The sequence below is a fragment of the Antechinus flavipes genome, chromosome 1, assembly GCF_016432865.1.
Source record: "Antechinus flavipes isolate AdamAnt ecotype Samford, QLD, Australia chromosome 1, AdamAnt_v2, whole genome shotgun sequence".
Classification (NCBI taxonomy): domain Eukaryota; kingdom Metazoa; phylum Chordata; class Mammalia; order Dasyuromorphia; family Dasyuridae; genus Antechinus; species Antechinus flavipes.
In genome coordinates, this window is record NC_067398.1 from 656,233,345 (window position 1) to 656,251,224 (window position 17,880).

The 17,880-nt window shown below is 52.7% G+C and overlaps 2 protein-coding genes across 10 annotated transcripts in view; one reads left to right on the plus strand and one right to left on the minus strand.

The window, feature by feature from the left end:
• The first annotated feature begins 1,942 nt into the window (after positions 1-1,942).
• Positions 1,943-10,513, plus strand: DCAF15 (DDB1 and CUL4 associated factor 15). 2 transcript variants are annotated; one of them, XM_051971682.1, is made up of 13 exons: positions 1,943-2,089; positions 4,567-4,664; positions 4,819-4,954; positions 5,221-5,327; positions 5,437-5,576; positions 5,999-6,169; positions 6,870-7,295; positions 7,396-7,487; positions 7,585-7,713; positions 8,155-8,240; positions 8,634-8,738; positions 8,816-8,931; positions 9,879-10,513. In XM_051971682.1, exons 1-13 carry the CDS (start codon positions 1,958-1,960, stop codon positions 9,932-9,934), a joined length of 1,794 nt encoding a protein of 597 aa, XP_051827642.1. In that variant the 5' UTR covers positions 1,943-1,957; the 3' UTR covers positions 9,935-10,513. The 2 variants fall into 2 exon arrangements, with proteins under 2 accessions (XP_051827642.1, XP_051827641.1); XM_051971681.1 differs by having other exon boundaries at positions 8,816-10,513.
• A 221-nt stretch (positions 10,514-10,734) lies between these two features.
• RFX1 (regulatory factor X1) overlaps positions 10,735-17,880 on the minus strand; it is a 35,976-nt gene continuing 28,830 nt past the window's right edge. For all 8 annotated transcript variants that reach the window (XM_051971678.1, XM_051971679.1, XM_051971680.1 and 5 more), the window contains 13 exons: positions 17,562-17,871; positions 16,985-17,166; positions 16,328-16,447; positions 16,138-16,253; positions 15,757-15,875; positions 15,505-15,614; positions 15,226-15,377; positions 15,041-15,138; positions 13,908-14,057; positions 13,509-13,717; positions 13,275-13,428; positions 13,121-13,166; positions 10,735-12,916 (listed from right to left, as the gene is read on the minus strand). In XM_051971678.1, the coding sequence (XP_051827638.1) occupies positions 12,750-12,916; positions 13,121-13,166; positions 13,275-13,428; positions 13,509-13,717; positions 13,908-14,057; positions 15,041-15,138; positions 15,226-15,377; positions 15,505-15,614; positions 15,757-15,875; positions 16,138-16,253; positions 16,328-16,447; positions 16,985-17,166; positions 17,562-17,871 (1,933 nt within the window). In that variant the 3' untranslated portion in view covers positions 10,735-12,749. The remainder of the gene's footprint in view (positions 12,917-13,120; positions 13,167-13,274; positions 13,429-13,508; positions 13,718-13,907; positions 14,058-15,040; positions 15,139-15,225; positions 15,378-15,504; positions 15,615-15,756; positions 15,876-16,137; positions 16,254-16,327; positions 16,448-16,984; positions 17,167-17,561; positions 17,872-17,880) is intronic.

Here is a 17,880-nt window from a genome sequence, read left to right on the forward strand (position 1 = left end):
AGAACAGTCAAAGTGAGGTTGTAAGTGAAGATTTTTTTTGACTTACTAACCAACAGCATTTTTCTCATTGAGACGATTTATTCCTTTCTGTGGGATATGAGTGAGTGCTCTCCTAAGAGTTATGTACATATGTGAAAAATAGTTGAAGAAAACAGGCTGAGACTTAATGGGGATTGGGAGAATTGAAGATATAGACCTTAGTAATTTTCAAGGCATACTTTTCACTCAATTGAATCTAAAGGTGGATTGATTAGTTGGCTGAGAGAATTTCAGCCTATCATTGGAACACTGATGGGACTTGTCTATCAGGAACCTGATACCCTGAAGTAAATTTTGTGAGGATCATTCAGAGGAGGAAGGTACATCAAGGCTCTGAAGTTCTAGAGGTATGAATTGCCATGGCTATGTTCTCTACATGTGTATCAACCTCATTACTATTGTACTATAAAACTGGTTCTTTCTCTTGTCCCTCTCCTCCTCCCAACGGTGTCTTTGTATGAAAGTGCACTTCATGATGTTTGGGGGAAATAGCATTCTTGCCGTTTGAATAAATACTTTCCCTAAAAAACCGAATTTACTGACTTGACTGATTGTTAAGAGGAAGTACGCTAGTGGAGGCCCCAAAATGCTCGCGTTTCAGGAGTTCTGGGGACAACCCACAGGGTTACCTCCTAAAACCAAGAAAATAGTAGCAGATACCTCTCTGGTAATCGATCGTTCAATTCAATGAGGATTTACTTAGTGATTACTGTATGTTATATCTATCTACAAACCCCAAAATAGACAATTTTTGCTCTGAGAGAAACTGCAACCTTTGAGTTGCCTTTGATTCCTTCCTTATCCTCCTGCCTCCTCACCCCATCCAATCAGTTGCTAGGTCCTCCTAGACTTATCACTACACTCTCTCACACTTTTGCCTCTTCCCTTCAGCGCCCCTAAATGTCTCGTTGCCTCTCTCCTGGACTACCGCCTTCGAGTCCTGAGTTCAGTTTCTCCCAAGACCAGTCTCTTTGCTGCACAAGCCACCAGACCCATCTTCATAATGTCAGGTCCCTCTGCTTCTGGAACCTCACTGCCCGTAGGAATAAATGCAAAAGGAAGAGATTTGCAATCCTCCCCTGCACCATCTGCGCGCGCCCCACCTTCTTTATTTACCTGACGGCCCCTCTGGACTGGCCCACTCACTCTACCACTTTAGGTGCCTTCAGGTTTTCCCATGTCTTTCTTTTGAGATTGAATTAGCCTAAATCTGGAAGCTCTCCCCATTCTTCAAGATCCAGCTCGGTACACTGGAAGCCTTCCCTGATGGTTAGATGGTAGATGGGGAACAACTCTCCCTGCTCTGAACTTCATGATGCTGTTATCCAGACTTTTTCGTTTTCCACTGAAGGCAACCTCTCATCTCTCCCTCTCCAGTCCCATAGTAGGTACTCAGGGGAGGGGGAAAAAATGAATGAAAGGCTCTAGGTGGTTGCTAGGGCAACAAGACTTAAGTGTAGTCTGTCAGGCACTATCCACAGACACTTCAAAGAAGTGGCACTAGGCCCCTTCTGGACCACAGAGAGCCCTGGGTGCCAGGGCCTCTTATGGTCTCTATGGAAACCTAGTGGCCTCACGAGGGCGTGTCGATAATGAGATTGACAAGGCCCACTGTCCACAGACTAAGCGTTATCTGCTAGAGATCTGAACATATCTTGCGTATAGATTGGTTAATATCAAGGAGAAGGCGGAGTCAATGGAACTGGCAGCGCATGCGGCCTACCGAAATGCGACTGCGGCGCCAGGTTTACCAATCATCATTCGAGATGACTTTGATGGACAAGTCGAGCGGGAAGAAGCTCCGAGGTCCGACTCCCCTCCAACCGGCTCGCCGCATCCCTCGGATAGGGCCAATGAAGAGGCGGAGGGGGTGGGGCGACGGGGCCGGTTGCTCCGGAAGTGGAGGGAGGGGGTGAAAATGGCGCCCAGCTCGAAATCGGAGCGGAACAGCGGGGCCGGGAGCGGCGGCGGAGGCGGCGGAGGCCTTGGAGGGAAGCGAGCCGGAGGGCGGCGGCGGGAACATGTCCTCAAGCAGCTGGAGCGTGTCAGGGTGAGAGCCCGGCCGGGGCCGGGAGGATCGGGCGGGGGAGGGGGCGCCCGAGGGGAAAACCGGAGAGGGGAGGGCGTCGGGGGGGAGGGGCACCGGGGGGTGTGCATTCTGGAGGGAAGGGCCTAGAGGGGAGGGCGCTGGGGGTGGAGGGCGAGGAAAAGGAAGGGATTGTGGGGAGAAGGGAGTGGGGGGCTGGGCCCTGGAGAAGGAGGCCTTTTGGGGGTCGGTGAGGTGGGTCGTGAGGGCCAGAGCATCGGAAGCGGAGGAGAAGGTGATGGAGGAGAGCGCTTTACTGAGGAGGAAGGCCTAGGCTGATGGGAGGAGTGACAGAGAAGAGTGTGATGGAGACCTGGTGGAGGAGAAGGGGTGCCGAGGAATGGGGGTGAGGGGCATAGGCAATCACGAGAGTGGGCTCTCCGGGGGTGGCCGAAGACAGTGGAGGCCGCTTTTTAGCGAGAGCATTGGAGGAGAAGTGATGGGGAAGAGCATGTTGCAGAGCAGAAGCCCCTGCACTGGGTGCAAGAGGCCAGCGTGCATGGGCGTTAGGAAGGGGGACATAGAGGAAGAATCGTATACTTGATGGCTGGTGCTGGAGAGGTGGGTCGGGTTCTGGCAGGAGGGAGACTGTTCAAGATCGATGGCAATGGAGTGGGGGCATGTATAAGTATAGGAAGGCGCAGATGAAAATCTCAGGTTCGATATGCAGGAATCTTGTCTCCCCCTTGACTTGAATTTCCTGGAGATGGAGAACTTGTCTAATTCATTTTCATCTATTTTAATTTAGCCTGCCCCACATAGGCTCTTATTCACTCATAATGCTCTCCCACATTCTCATTGTCTCTGTCCCCTCGGTACCGGAGGAGAGGATGAAAACCTAGGAAACTTGGCAATTCTAAGAGCAGGCTCAGGCTCCAAGCACTGCATTCCCGGACACTTGTGAAATCTCACTGTGAGCCCAGCTCTCAGCCTACGTTTAGAGTGGAAGAGACTTTAAAGATCATTTAAACCAATGAGAAAACTGAGGCATGGTTGTTCAGGCATTTTTTTAAGTCGTGTCTTGACTCTTCAAGATGCCCTTGGGGTCTTGGCAAAGATACTGGGATGGTTTGCCATTTCTTTCTCCAGCTCATTTGACAGATGGAGAAACTGAGGCAAACAGGGTGCTCAGGATCACACAGCTTATAAGTGTCTGAGGCCAGATTTTAACTCAGAAGGATGAGTCCATTGCTGATCATATGTGATGAGCATATATGTATGCTCGTACATATCTATACCTATACCTATATCTATATATAAGTATTACATACTTATATATAGAAATGTATATATCTTCGTATTATGGAATTTTTCATGCAGTATTTATTGAAAGATAGGAAAACAATGGTATTGAACATTGCGTTTGAGGAGTGGGGATGTGGTATTACTATTTTCATCATTGAGTTGGATTAAAGGGTAGGGGGCATGCTCATCAGTATTATCAGTGTTCTGAAGTTTGGAGGGAATAATTGACACAAATGAAATGATCCCAAAAAAGTTTCCAGGAGGCTAGAATAGTGGATCTAATATAATTTAAATGAAATTTATTAGGGACAGATGCAAAATCTTTCATGTTAGTTCAAATTATCAACTTCATTAGACCAATATTGAAAGAGATATGGCTGGTCAGTAGCTTATTTGAAAGATTGTTGGGGGATTTGATGACTATAAGATCCATATGAGTCAGTGATGTGAAATGACAGCCCAAAAAGCTAATTCTGGAGACCTTGGCATTTGAGAATAACATAAAGGGGGCTACTTAGGCCAGAAAAGACACTATAGAAAAGGATTTGATAGTCAAATATTTGAAGATGACATCATGTGGAAGAAAGCATAGGTTGGTTCCATATGGTCCCAGAGGGCAGAAGTAAGATCAGTGGGTAGGAGTTGGAGAGAGACAGACTTAGGTTTAATGTAAGAAAACATTTCTTCACAAAGAGAGCTTTCCCAAATGGAAATGGGCTTTCTTAGGAGAAGATAGCTTCCCCTTTCCTGAGGGTCTTTAAGAAACAGCTCAATGACCTCTTGTCAGGGATGTTGTCAAGAGTTTTCCACTTCAGATCTAAATTGGACTGAGTGACTGATCATTGAGCTTCCATGTCTGTTTTCAGATAGTGGAAATGAGGATCCTCTTTAGAAAGAGAAACACCAAAGGAGCAGGATATAGATAAATAGGAATGACTGGAGCAAAGGCATAGGAAGGAGGAAAGGCTAATTGATGTTCAAGGTTGCAGGTGAGTTAGACTCAAGATGATTGAACTACTTATAAGAAGGGAGAGAAGAAAATTGAGAAATGGGGTAACAGTGAAGGGAATCAGAGGGAGTACATTGAAGGGAAGAGGAGAGTATAAATTTAGGAGCAGAGCAGCCTTGGATGGACTCTGCCTCTGGAGTGGAGAGAAGCAGTTTGATGCCTGACCTGCCCCTCTTCCTGTCCCCAGATTAGTGGGCAGCTCTCCCCTCGGCTCTTCCGCAAATTACCACCTCGTGTCTGCGTATCTTTAAAGAGCATTGTGGATGAGGACTTCCTTTGTGCAGGGTGAGGTTGGGACAGGGCTGTGGATGTGTGCTAAGTTGGGACAGTGTGGGGCAGGTGGAGATGGGTATCAGAATTTTGGGGGGGGAGGCAAGGGTAGAGGGAGGAAGAGAATGGCTAGTGTGTTGTCAGGTACCAGAATACTCCCCCTCCGCAGGCACATCTTCCTGGGGTTTTCCAAATGTGGCCGCTACGTCCTCTCCTATACAAGCAACAGTGGCGATGATGACTTCTCCTTCTATATCTATCACCTCTATTGGTGGGAATTCAACGTCCACAGCAAGTTGAAGCTGGTAGGAAGGCGGGGTTGGAGCAACCCCTCCATGGGCCTCCTCGCCACTTGTTCGACCCTTCCTCTTCCCTTGGCAGGGGGCAGTCCCACCCAGCTCTCACTTTGTATTGGGCTAAGAAGGAAGAAGCCTGGGTTTGAGCCTGCGGCTCCTCCCCCTCCTTGGGACTTGGTTTCCTTTTCTGTGAAATGAGAGGGTTGGATGAGGTGATCGCAAAGGGCCTTGTATTACTAATGCTATTCCTGGTTCCTGTGCAATCCTGCCTACAGGTGAGGCAGGTACGGCTCTTCCAGGACGAGGAGATTTACAGTGACCTGTATCTGACTGTATGCGAGTGGCCCAGTGATTCTTCCAAAGTCATCGTCTTTGGCTTCAAGTAAGGGCCTATAGGGTGGACAACATGAGAGGGTGGGGGTTGACCTTGGGGAAAAAGGGGAGAGGGGTGAGATTGATTAAGGCTCAGCTCCTCCCCCCTGCTCCCTTAGTACCCGGTCAGCCAATGGGATTCTAATGAACATGATGATGATGAGTGATGAAAACCACCGGGACATCTACATTAGCACTGTGGCTATGCCACCCAGAGACCGCTGCCCTAGCTGCCGAGATGCCAGCCTTGCCCATCCTGGTGAGTGGATTTGTGGGGGGTGGGCTTGGCTCCTTCACATGACCCTGGCTGGGAACAGGGACTGGTAGTGCTGCATGTTACATGCGTTCCCACTTAGTAGGAAGGGTTCTCACTGTTAGGGTGTTTGTGCCCCGATGGTGCAATATAGGCATGGAAGTATCCCCGACATGTGCTGTGAGCGTGCTTATGTTTTGTGCGTGTTGTGTGTGCAGGGGAGTCATGGGCTGCTATGCATTGGCTGATGCTTGCTGCACAGGGGCCTCGTTTTGTGTTGGGATGGGCATGTCTTGGAGTGGGTGTGTTACGGGTCTGTTCAGGTGTGTTTTGTTCATGTGTGTGGCATGGAGTGTGTGTGGAAGTGTGTCACTGGCGGGTACCATGGGCATTTGTTATAGCTCTGTGTGTGTGTGTGTTTGTTTCAGGAGACCCTAGTGCCCATTGCCTGAGACACGGGTTCATGCTGCATACGAAGTACCAGGTGGTCTATCCCTTCCCCACCTTCCAGCCGGCCTTCCAGCTCAAAAAGGACCAGGTGGTGTTGCTCAACACCAGTTACTCCCTGGTGGCCTGTGCAGTCTCTGTCTGCTCAGCAGGTAGGCTTGTGACCCCAAGTCCAGACTTGAGCCTGACTTCCTGGCCCTCTCTCAGCCAAATTGTAGAGCTGAAAGACATCTTAGAGGGGCACTGGGGTCAGGCCTGCTGGTTTATAGTGAAGAGTGGGAAGGACTTTGGAAATCAGGGAGTCCAATCTCCTTGTTTTTACAAACAGGGAAACTGAGGCTCTGAAAGGTTGTGACTTATCCAAGGTGCAATCACAAGGAAGTAGCTTGATTTCTGATCCATTATCTCTTTAGAATGATAGTTCCTAGACACCAACTCCATCCTCTAGTGGTGGAAAATATTTTTCCCTTTGCGATAGACCTAGCTTTGTTTCCCCTACCTCCTGACTAAGGGAAAGGATAAAATATATGAGGGACTTGTCTTCAATGTATATGTTTCTTGACTACTTATGGAGCATTGATTCATAATTTCTAAAGTACCTTCTGGATGTAAATTTTATCTAATCCCCTACAGTGGGGAGAATTCTAGAGAGGGAAAAGAGACTAACCTGTCCCTCATGAGAGTCATAGATTAGAAAGACAGGAACCTTAATTCTCACCTTCTACATTTACAGAGAGAAATGGCTTGTCCCAGGTTCTAAACCAAAGTGCTCTGATTTGCCTTTATAAATTCTGAGCACTCACTCTCTTTCCCTTCAACCTGCTTGCTTCTCCTCGGATCCCCTGATTGTAGGTGACAACAGTTTCTGCCAAATCCTCTATGACCGAACCACCCATCCACCAGCCCCACCTGACCCTCCTGGGCCCCCGAGCCGAGAGGATCCCCCAGCATCCCGAGGACCCTGCCCAGAGGCCACCCCTGCTCGCCCTCCAGAGCCCTCGCCAGCTGTTGCCAAAGCCAAGGAATTTGTGGCTGACATTTTCCGGAGGGCCAAGGAAGCAAAGGGCGGCGCTGTAGAGGAGGCCCGACAACCTCCCTGTCTGGGGGCCTCAGGCAGCCGATGTCGACTGCCCTGTGAGGCCCCACCCCAGGACAGGGAGTCAGGACCCCGGGACAATCCTCCTGACACAGTACCCCCAGTTGCAGAGCCGGGTTATGTCAACTACACCAAGCTCCATTATGTACTGGAGCCAGGGGATTGGGCTGAACCAGAGGATGGTGAGAAGGGGGTGCATGTGAGGTGAGGGCAGAGTGAGGCTCGCTCCAGACCTCAACGGCTCACCCCTATCTTCCTGTGCCCATCTTCCACCGTCTCTAGGGTTTGAGGATGATAAGATCTCCCTTCCATTTGTGGTGACTGACCTCCGGGGCAGGAATCTACGGCCTATGAGAGAGCGGGCAGTTTTCCAGGTATGCAGCAGGGCTCGGGGACAGAGGAAAAGCAGCCTGGGCCAAAGAGGGGCCGAGCATCTGTGTATGTACATCTCTGGCCCTTTGTCCATTAAAGGGCCAGTACCTGACAGTGGAGCAGCTCACGCTGGACTTTGAGTACGTCATTAACGAAGTCATCCGGAACGATGCCACTTGGAGCCACCAGTTCTGCTCCTTCAGTGACTACGACATCGTTATTTTGGAGGTGTGTGCCCTCTGGGGTCGGGAGTGGGCCCAGGAGACAGGAACGGCATGAAAGGCCTTCTCACCTAAGACCCCCCTGTGTCTACTTTGTATGGGTCTTGTAAATGTACATGTTCCTCCTTAACAGAATGTAAGTTCTTTGAGGGTAGAGTGTTACATTGTTGTCTAGTACAACAATTTCCACAGATTAGGTGATGACCTAAATCTTGGCTTTGATACTTTTCCAGTTGTATGATTAGGAACGTCATTTACTCTCTGAGTCTGTTTCCTCATCTCTAAAATGAGAATCCTATTTGCTCACAGCTGAAGGCTGTGCATGAAGTATTTTGAAAATCTTAAATTGCCATGGAAATGTAAACTGTGATTATTGGGCTGTAGTCTGTGATGTTGCAGCTCTCTGGAGCCTCTCCTCATTGTCCTCCTCCGCTCTCTCCCTTACCAGGTCTGTCCTGAAACCAACCAGGTCCTCATCAACATTGGCCTGCTGCTCCTGGCCTTCCCTTCCCCCAATGAGGAAGCCCAGCTCCGGTGAGGGAGAGGGATGGCAAATGCTGATCCCTGTATTTCCCAGGCCTGCCATAACCAAGTGCAGGAGAGTGACCCTGCCCCCTTTGCCTTTCCTGTGGGCCTCTTAGCTCTCCGCTTGACAACTGTGATGGTTTAGCTGACAGAACCATAGATTAGGAAGTCAAGAACACTTGGGGTTCAGTCCCTTCTCGGCCATTTGGGAGCTGGGTGATCCTGGGTGTAGTGCCTCCCTTCTCAAGGCTGCAGTTTCCCCATCTCTAAACAAAGGTGCTTGGATAAGGGAAATGCTAAGATTCAAAGCCTATCATCTTCTCATTTCCACTCTTTACCCCTTCCCCAGCAGTCCAGGCCACTTTCCTCGGGTCTCAGTTTACCCTCTGTCCTATTCTCTAGACCAAAGACCTATCACACCAGCTTGAAGGTGGCCTGGGACCTGAATACAGGCATCTTCGTGACGGTCAGCGTGGGTGATCTCACAGAGGTTAAAGGGCAGACCAGGTGAGGCCGGGGGCGGTTCAGGAGGAGGGGGTCTAAACAGTACCCAGTCCTGGCTGAGCTGCTTTCCTTCCTTTCAGCGGCAGCGTCTGGAGCTCCTATCGCAAGAGCTGTGTGGACATGGTGATGAAGTGGCTCGTGCCCGAGAACAGTGGCCGCTATGTCAACAGGATGACCAATGAGGCGCTGCACAAAGGTGGGGCTCAGGCCGTCTCAACGACCCAGCGTTCTCTTCCTCTGCTTGCTTGGCCTGTCGGTCTTCTTATCTGGCTTTGACTTCTGAGGGCGCAGAGGCTCCCACCTAAAAAACCTGCCCCTCCCCTCATATAAAGGCCCTGTTCATTCAAGTATCAATCATTGATCTGTAACTGCAACACTAGGACTGTGCCTAGGACTTGTCGTCCCAACTCCAGATAGGATGGAACTAGAGAAGGCCCCAAAGCCAACGGCAGCCCAGATAGAAGGGGGCTGACGAAGGAGGAGGAAGGGATGGGCAGAGAGGGAGAGCTCCTGAGGACAGACTAAAGAGAACTCTGGTTCTGAAAAGGGAAGACTGGGTGGGGGAGGGGGGAGAGAGATTGTGAAGGGCAAGGGTGGAGTGACCTTGGCTCAGTTTGGTCACTAGATCCCAAAATTTATTAAAAGAGTAAGGAGCCTTTCTGTTTTTATATGAGATGATTTTAGGACAAAGGGCTGCCCTATTCTTGTGATAGGAATTAACTTTATGGGGACTTGGGATCTCCCAGAGGTGTCTGTCAGTGATACAGAGATGGGTTCCTAAAGGTTTGGCTCCATTTAGAGTGTGTATCATATCCTTTATCCTAGAAGTAGCACTGGATTTAAATGCTGGCTCTTTTGTTTACTGTCCGACCTCGAGCATGTCATTTAACCTCTGGGCCTTAGTAGAATGGCCCCTCCAACTCTTTTAAAATCCTGTGATCTTTCCTGTGTGATTTTGGCCCAGTGTCTTCTCTGTGCTTTAGTTTCCTCTATCAAGTAAGGGGGTTGGATTGGATGTTCTGAGGGCCATTCCAGCTTAACTCCTTTGAGCCTATGAACAAGAGGCAGAAAGGGTGCCCAAAAGAAGTTGGGATGTACTTGTCTTGTGTGTGTGTGTATGTGTGTGTGTCCCACCCCCTCCAGGCTGCTCCCTGAAGGTCCTGGCTGACAACGAGCGGTACACATGGATTGTGCTGTGAGGAGCCCGGGGGCTATGGCACCCACTGCTCTGGACACTGACTCGATACTACCTCCTCGTTTTGGGTTGGATTTTGTTGTTACTCGGGGGCTTTTATTTCTCCCATCCTGTCCCCTAGTATTAGGTGGGGAGGTGGGGATTGGGGGGAGGGAAGGCTTGGCTCTGGAAGGCCTTCCCTCCTTCCCCCCCTTGGAAAGTGGGGTAGGCTGGAGGGAGTTCCCCCTTCCTTCCCCCCCACGAGCCCTGGAGCCCAGATTCCTTTTATTTATGCCTATTTAAGTGGGGGCAGGGAGGGACCCCTGGGGATTAAGTGGCCAGGGCTACCTAGGCTGCCGAGTTCCTTGGCAAAGAGAGCCCTGTCAGCCCTGGGCACAGGGAAGGAGGCCAAGAGAAGCTTCAAGAGACTCAGCTTCTCCCCACCCCCTCCTCCCTTCCAGGCCGGGGCCTTTGGTTTCATGTATATTCTAAAAGTTTTCTTGGCTGCCAGTTGTGGATGCCAGTTCCATGAGGAGGTCGAGCTAGCTGACCCCTCTCCCTGCCCCCTCCTCCCCATTCATGTAATAAATGTTTTAATTTCTGAGCTTGTGTGAACTCCCTTCAGGATCATATCACCCCCAACACCCTCTTGCAGTCAGTCTGTGAGACAGTTGGCTCTGCATCTCACTTTTACCCTAAAGTTGGGGATATCATTTCTGTTGGACACAAAATGAATAGTCAGGAACCCAGAGCCCTGACCTGCACCAAAGCAGAGGAAGCTTCAGGACAAGCTGTGGAACAGATACTAGGCCTTGGGGAGTCAGCTGGTAGCCAAATAACACAGCAGAATTTATTGTGTTTTAAGAAAGACTACAAAAGGTAGAAAACAGCTCGGGCTCTCTAGACTACCACACGCTTTGACACTTTCACCACCACGGGGAAGAGGGCCTGGGTGCCCAGGCCCAAGGTGGCACCAGCCACCAGCAGAGTGGGGGGGCCAGTCCCCTCAGCTGCTGCACTTGGAGCACACAAAATAGTGATTTTTTTTTATACAATAAGGTCAGGTTTTTTTTTTTTTGTTTTTTGTTTTGCCATAAACATCTATCTCACATGTTGAAAACACTGAAAAAATTGGAACGAATAAGGCCATGATGGTTGGAAAAACCCCAACAGCTACCGACTGAGTGGATATCGCTCACAAATCGCACAATAGTTATGTGGTTTAGAGAGAGGGTTAGATCATTACATTACAAAAGCACAGATCTCTGGAAAACTAGAATAGCTAAGAAGATTCCATGACAAACCAGCATCTTAGAGGGCAGCTGTTGGGGGGGAGGGGAGAAAGTATGTGTGTGTGTGGGGGGGAGGTGATCTTTTATGAGTGAGGGCTACCCAGGCCCCCTGCCTGCCTACCTGCTCCAGGGGAGGCTGGCCACACTTGGGAGGAGGCACCTTGGCCTTATCTCCCTGAGCTGGGTTAGGCTGGCAGCTCTTAGGGCAGTGTCAGTCTAGCACTGGTCTTTGGAAGCTGGGAGGGAACAGGGAAGCCTCTCCTGCTCATTCCCTCCCATCAGCTGTCTCTTCCCCTGCCCTTTTGGGGGGGGGGGGGGAGAGGATCCTGCCACAGCTCCAGGCCTGGGTTGGTTGGGGCAGAGGAAGGGTACTGAGGTGGAGATACAGCCTGTGAAGGAGAGGGCCTGTCCCAAGGCTTGATGGGAGGCCTTCACTGCTCCCTCGGCAGAGGGTGCGGGATGGGGCGTCAGGGAAGAAGATTGATGGGCAGGACCCTGACCCACAAGCCCTCACCTAAAGCAGTGCCCGGAACTGCTTTAATTGCACTTAAACCAAGAAGGGAAGCAAGGAGGACTGGGAGGAGGGAGGATTCTGGGTGGTGACAAGGGACCTCTGCACTTGAGCAAGTGGTCTCGAAAAGAGCAACGACCCCTCCCCCCACCCATACTACCTGTGTCCAAGGTGGCAGCTCAGCATCCCCTAAGCCCCAGGCAGCCTGGAGTGGGGGTGGGGGGCAAGCCACTGTGCAAAGCCAGAGCTTGAAATCAGTTGAGGAGAGGAGGTGAGGAGGAGGAGGAGAAGGTGAGGGAAACCTGGGAACCACCATGCCCACTGTAGGGAGCCATCTGACTCCCTACTGGGCACACAGCCCCTTGAGTCAGGCTTGGCACAGCTCTGGGCCCGTGCAGGTGGCCAGGGGGAGAGAAGATGCTCCACTCTCCCTCTGGTTCCAGGCCATGCCCACTGCCCCAGGAAGCCCGTCACCAGCCAGGACGCTCAGTTTGTTCCTTAAGGCACGTCTTTGTCTTTTGTGTCAGTGTTTGCAATATTGAGGAGCCAGCTCCCCTGCCCCCCTCCCCCCAAGAAAAATCCTTCCAGTGCAGCCAAGTGGTTCTTGCCCTGGGATTGTGCTGCCACCCACCCCCGTACCCCGCAGGGGCTAACAAAGGCCACAGGAAGGGGTGGGTTTGCAGGTGTGAGGGGGTGCAGGGCCAATGCCTTCCCTGCTTTGAGGAGCTCTCCTGCTTCCCCCTCAGTAGCTAGGAGTGCATCCTGCCCCATGACAGGGCCAGAGCAGAAACATACCAAGTCCCGCGGGCTGCAGGGAAGCCTGGAGTCTGGCTGGGACTTTGGTGTCTTTGTGGGGAAGGAGAGGAGGGGGGAGGGCAGAAGGCTGGTGAGGCTGAGCTTCTCCTTTGCCGGAAGCCTGGGCTCGTGGGACTCCCACGGCTCCGAGGTGGGTATGGGGTAGGTGGCCCCTGAAACAGCCCTTGCCCTGCCCTCTGAGGGCCAGAGTCCTGGGGAGCCCCAGCACACAGCCAGGGCTTTTAGCTTGAGGGCAGGGCCTGCACGAAGATGCCCCGTCCATCCGTCCTTGCCAGCTTGGCAGGGGGCTCCAAGGGCTCTGAGCTGAGGGCAGTCGACTCACTGGAGTTGAGAGAGATCTCTTGGGGCAGTTCATCTTCACTCTCCTCCTCTTCTTCTTCCTCCTCATCTGAGTTCATGGAGGGATCTGAGTTCAGGGCTTGCTCTAGGCAGGAACTCCTCCCCACTCCCACTCCTTGCCAATGGGGCTGGGATGCTCGGGCCCCTTACCCACCCTGCCCCCACATCTGGTGCCCAAATGAGGTGGGGACCCAGATATCCAAAGGTCCTCACCAGCCCCAGGAGGAGCTGAGGTGGGAGAAGCCCTTCCTACCTTTGTCAGGATCCAGGGGGTTCAGGGAACTGGCCAGGTTGGCAAACTGTACAGGGGAGAGTGGGCCCAGGGGAGCAGTTAGGGTGGGTGGGCTGCTTCCTCTTTTCCCTCCTCCCTTCCTCCCAATCTTCCCCAATCTACCTATTGTACCCACCTCGCCCATGACAGCGATGGGTGTCTCTCCCTTGGCCTGGGCCACCCGGTGCTCAATTAGGTAGTACATGTACTCATCATACAAGAGGCGGATCAGGTGGAATGAACCAAAGCTGGCTGCGCTGCGCAGGGTCAGGTCCCGAATGACCATGGAGCTGGAGGAAGAGAAGGCAGGCCTGGGGTTGGTGGGCTGAGCCAGGCTGCCCCCTACCCCCATTCATCAGATACCACCTACCTGTAGAAAGACCACTTGAGAAGGAAGAGTTTGGCAGCCTTGGGGAAGCTGGCACTGCCCTGGTAGGGCTTGAGCACCTGGCTCACCACGCCGTCCAGCCAGCCTGCCCACTGCTCCAGTGAGTTCTGCTGCTGAAGAGTCACCTTGAAGTCCTGCTCCAGCCGCTGCACAACACGGTCCTCGCAGCGGCACACCCATGAGGCCTGTTCCTGGAGACACAGAGTCAGAGAGGTGTGGCTGGGGAGGAAGCTCTGAGCCCACTCCCACCAGGGGTTTCCCCCACACACCACATCACACCATCCCCAGAAACCCTGGAATCCGAGGCAGGAGGTCAGGACAAGGCCACCCAGGACCCTCCCTTCCCAGAGAGTCCCAGCTCTCCTTAGGCACCGCTGGTACCTGTACATTAGCAAAGTCAACGCGGTTGAGGTCGCTGAGCATCTGGCTGATTTGGGCTGTGTTCTGAAGCACAGCCCGGGCCGCCTGGGCCAAGTGATTGAGGGACGTGTAGCGCCGAAGTGTTTGGGCAAAAGCGCTGGCTGCGGCCACCTGTGGGCAGAGCCCTTTCATGCCCTTGTTTCCATGATCCCCCTCCCCACCTGCAGCCAGTCTCTACAACAGCCCAATAGCAGAGCTGCAGAGGACGTTCAGGACCATATAGACCAGCCTTCTTTTAGAAGTGAGAACTGTGGACCAGAGTGAGGTGGCGATTTCAGGGGGGCATAGGATTTAGTGCTAAATTATCTGGAGGCATTGAGACTGGTGAAACCCACTCATTTTATAGCACAGTAAACTGAAGCCTGGCAAGGGGATGGCACAGTGGATAGAGTGCTGGGCTTGGAAAATCAGGAAAACTGATCTAGCTAACCTCAAATCTGGCTTCAGACACTTAGTAGCTGTGAGCCCTGGCAAGTCACTTTTACTGTTTGCCTCAGTTTCCTCATCTGTAAAATGAGTTGGAGAAGGAAATGACCAACTATACCAGTCAAGAAAAACCCAAATGGGGTCACAGAGAGCCAGACGTGACCAAACAACAAAAACTGAAGCTCACTGAAGGAAAGAGGGATTACAGAGTTACTGGGATTATAGCAAGTGTGGGTCTGGATCCAAGTCTCCGGTTCCATACAAATCTTAATGGACTATATTCCTCTTCCCCTTCCCTGTGCCTTAGACCACTGCAATAACCTGACCAGCTACCCCCTCTCATTTTTCCTGCATGGCTGCCAATAACCTCTCTACAGCCCAGTTCTGACAAGGCTAAGCTTCCCATTTTTTCTAGGATGAAGTCTTAATTTCCTGAGCCTGGCGTATGTAGCTGTCTACATTTGGAAGAATACTAGTCAGGGAATCAGAGGACCTGAGTTCAAATTACAATTCTATTTGCTATCTGTGTGACCTTTGCTGATGACTCAGTTCTCTCTTTTGTAAAATAAAGGGGTTGGATTAGATGATCTCCAACAGAGCCTCTAATTCTAAATCCTACTTAATTGCACAAGGGCTTTGGTGTTTGGGGAAGCTCCCTCCCCCCTCACCTTCACCCGAACCATCTCTTCAGGGATGTTCATCATGGCATTGGTGAGCCAGCTCTCTAGGCTCTTGGCAAAATTCCGGATTGCTTGTGTCAAGGCACCTGGGAAGGACAGGCAGCAGGGTTGGAGGGCAGGGCAGAGCGCTCGCCCCCTCCTCGGCTGGCTGCCCCCAGCCACCCCCTACTCACTGGGGATGGGCCGCAGCACATCGGGGATAAGAATCTCTACCAGGCCCTGGTATAGCAAGTTGTCACAGTCCTTGGTCCACTTGAGCACAGGCTCATACTTGGAGAGGAGCACCAGGCTGCTCTTGGGCAGCCGCTTCTCTGCTTCATCGTGGCTGTATAAAGATGCACACACAGGGACACAGAATCAGGGGCAGATACGGAGGCACGGGCACATGTACACACAGACAAGAAGGGGGCCCTTCACTAAGCAGGCCTTAGAGGGCTCCCTGCCATACTCACACAGCCAGGGGGGTGGCCTCGCTGGGCTGATTGAGGTTGTACCTCCAGAAGGTCTTCCACAGGGTCTCCACAAGGGTAAACTGCAGGTTAATCATGACGTCCACAATGGCCTGGCAATGAGGGGAGAGAGATGACAAGGGCAGGAATGTCCCCCGGAGGAGCCCTCGGGTGAGGGGCAGCGAGGAGCACGGCCCTACCCCCCTGGCTCCTGGCTGCGATGCTCTGGGCCCTGCTCTGGGCTTGGCCCCATACCTCACAGTGCTCCCGGTACAGGACTTGAAAGGCCTTGATGTCTTCAGGTCCAACTCCCTCAGGTAGCACCTTGCCCTGTAGGTCAAGCTCGGTGAATTCTGGCAGGCTCCTTGAGGCATCTGTGGGCCAGGAAGGACCCAGGACAGATCAGAGGAGGGGGCATTCATAGAGGGAACCTCAGAAATCTTCTTGGGCCAATTTCTCACTTTAGAGATGAGGAAACTGAAGCCTGGGGAGATTCTGTGAGCTGCCCAACATCATGCTGACCAGGGCAAAGCCAAGCCAGGATGGGCTCGGGAATCCTAATGGTCAGGGGTTCCCGGGGGGGATTCACAAGTGGGCTGGCTGGCAGTGCTCCTGGGCATGAAGACAAGCCCTTACCCAAGAACTGCTGGTACTGCTGGACTTGGGCACTGATGTCAGACAGGCCTGCTGCCTGCTGCTGTCCTACGGCCACACCATTGGTCATGCCCTCCATCTTCTGGATTGGTTTAAGCCTGGGAAGGTAGGAAAAGTAAGCAGAGAATCCAGGGGGAGGGGAGCCCCCAGCTGGGCTTTGAAGCAGCCCTACCTCTGTTTCTGGGAGAAGGGCTGGCCTCGCATGGCCATGTGCTGCTGGTCTTCCATCAGGCGGAGCAGTGGAGAGTTGGCTTTAATACGCAGGCCATAGTAATGGTATTTGGAGTTCCCCCTGGAAAAAAGAGCAGGCAAGAAAAGAGGGGAAAGTGAGAGCTGGCTCTAAGCTAAGGATGCTTAACAAAAGGTTGTCACTAAGGGGCAGCTGCCCCAAATAAATCTCTGGGGGAGTCGCTGAGAATATCGCCAAAAAGGGACCCGCAACCTGAGGGTGAGGACAGGAAATTCACGTGACTTGTAAAACCGAGGCTTTGTTTTTAACAACTGGTGAGTAGTTCTAAGAGGGAAGAGGGGAGGGAAGGGGGAGGAAAGAGGGAGGGAAGGGGGAAGGAAGGGGGAGGGAAGGGGGAGGAAAGAAGGAGGGAAGGGGAAAGAAGGGGGAGGGAAGGGGGAGGGAAGGGGAGAGAGAAGAGGGAGGGAAGGGGGAGGGAAGGGGGAGGGAAGGGGAGAGGGAAGAGGGAGGGAAGGGGAGAGGGAAGAGGGAGAGAAGGGGGAGGGAAGGGGAGGGAAGGGGGGAGGGCCTTCCACTGGGGCTGGGGCTCAGTCCTGTGAATCTGTCCCAGGTCTGGCTCTGCACACTAGGCGGGCATACCTGGTGCCAAGCCGGCGAGTGCGGAGGCCCATGAACACGGAGCGGATGAGCTTGCCAAAGGAGGCAGCATTGACAGGTTCTAGCTTCTGCTCCTGGCAGTGCAGGAGGTAGTGGCAATAGAGGGTGCTGCGGGGGAGGCTCACACCCTCTGCCGTCTCATAGTTATCCAGCAGCCACTGGACCTAGGGGGGAGAGAAGTGGGGGGGAGGGGGAAAGGGAGCCAACCCAGGGGCCAGCCCCCACCTAGGTAAGACCCTCACTCATTACCCTCATATGGAAAAAAGGCAACTAGGGTAGACCTAGGGCCCACTTGGGGCAGTGCCAAGGGTTAGGGCTTCTTGGTCTCCCTATTCCCCCTGCTTATCCTCAGGAGGCAGGTAGTATGAAATGCCCTGAGACTTTCCCCTCCCTTTCTGATCCTTTTGGCCTGTACCCCTCACCTGGACAGTCACTTCCCAGGGTGGTCACTAGAAGGCAGGAGTCGGTTGCGTTGCATCCCCAAGGCTCTATCCCTGCCTCTGCCCCGAGTGATCTTCCCCATCCCTTCTCTGTCTAGGGGGGGCACAGGGGCACTTACAGTGGCTGGTGAGGCACGGGTGGTATGAGAGTACGACTGGCTGGAGCTGCCCAACATGTAGCCGCCCTGGATCACGTAGGTGCCGGCGCCGCCCCCGCCGCCCCCGCCGCCCCCTCCGCTGCTTGCGCCACTAGAGTTGGTGACGATCTGGCCACCCGACACATACATGGGCACTGAGCCACTACTCGCCACAGCCTGTGAGGTGGCAGGTGTGCTGACCTGCGCAGTTGTGCCCTGGGACTCATAGTAGCTGGTGCCCGCATTCTGGGTGTATAGTGGTGTCTCTGTGTAGGGGTAGGTACCTGAGCGACTGTAAGGA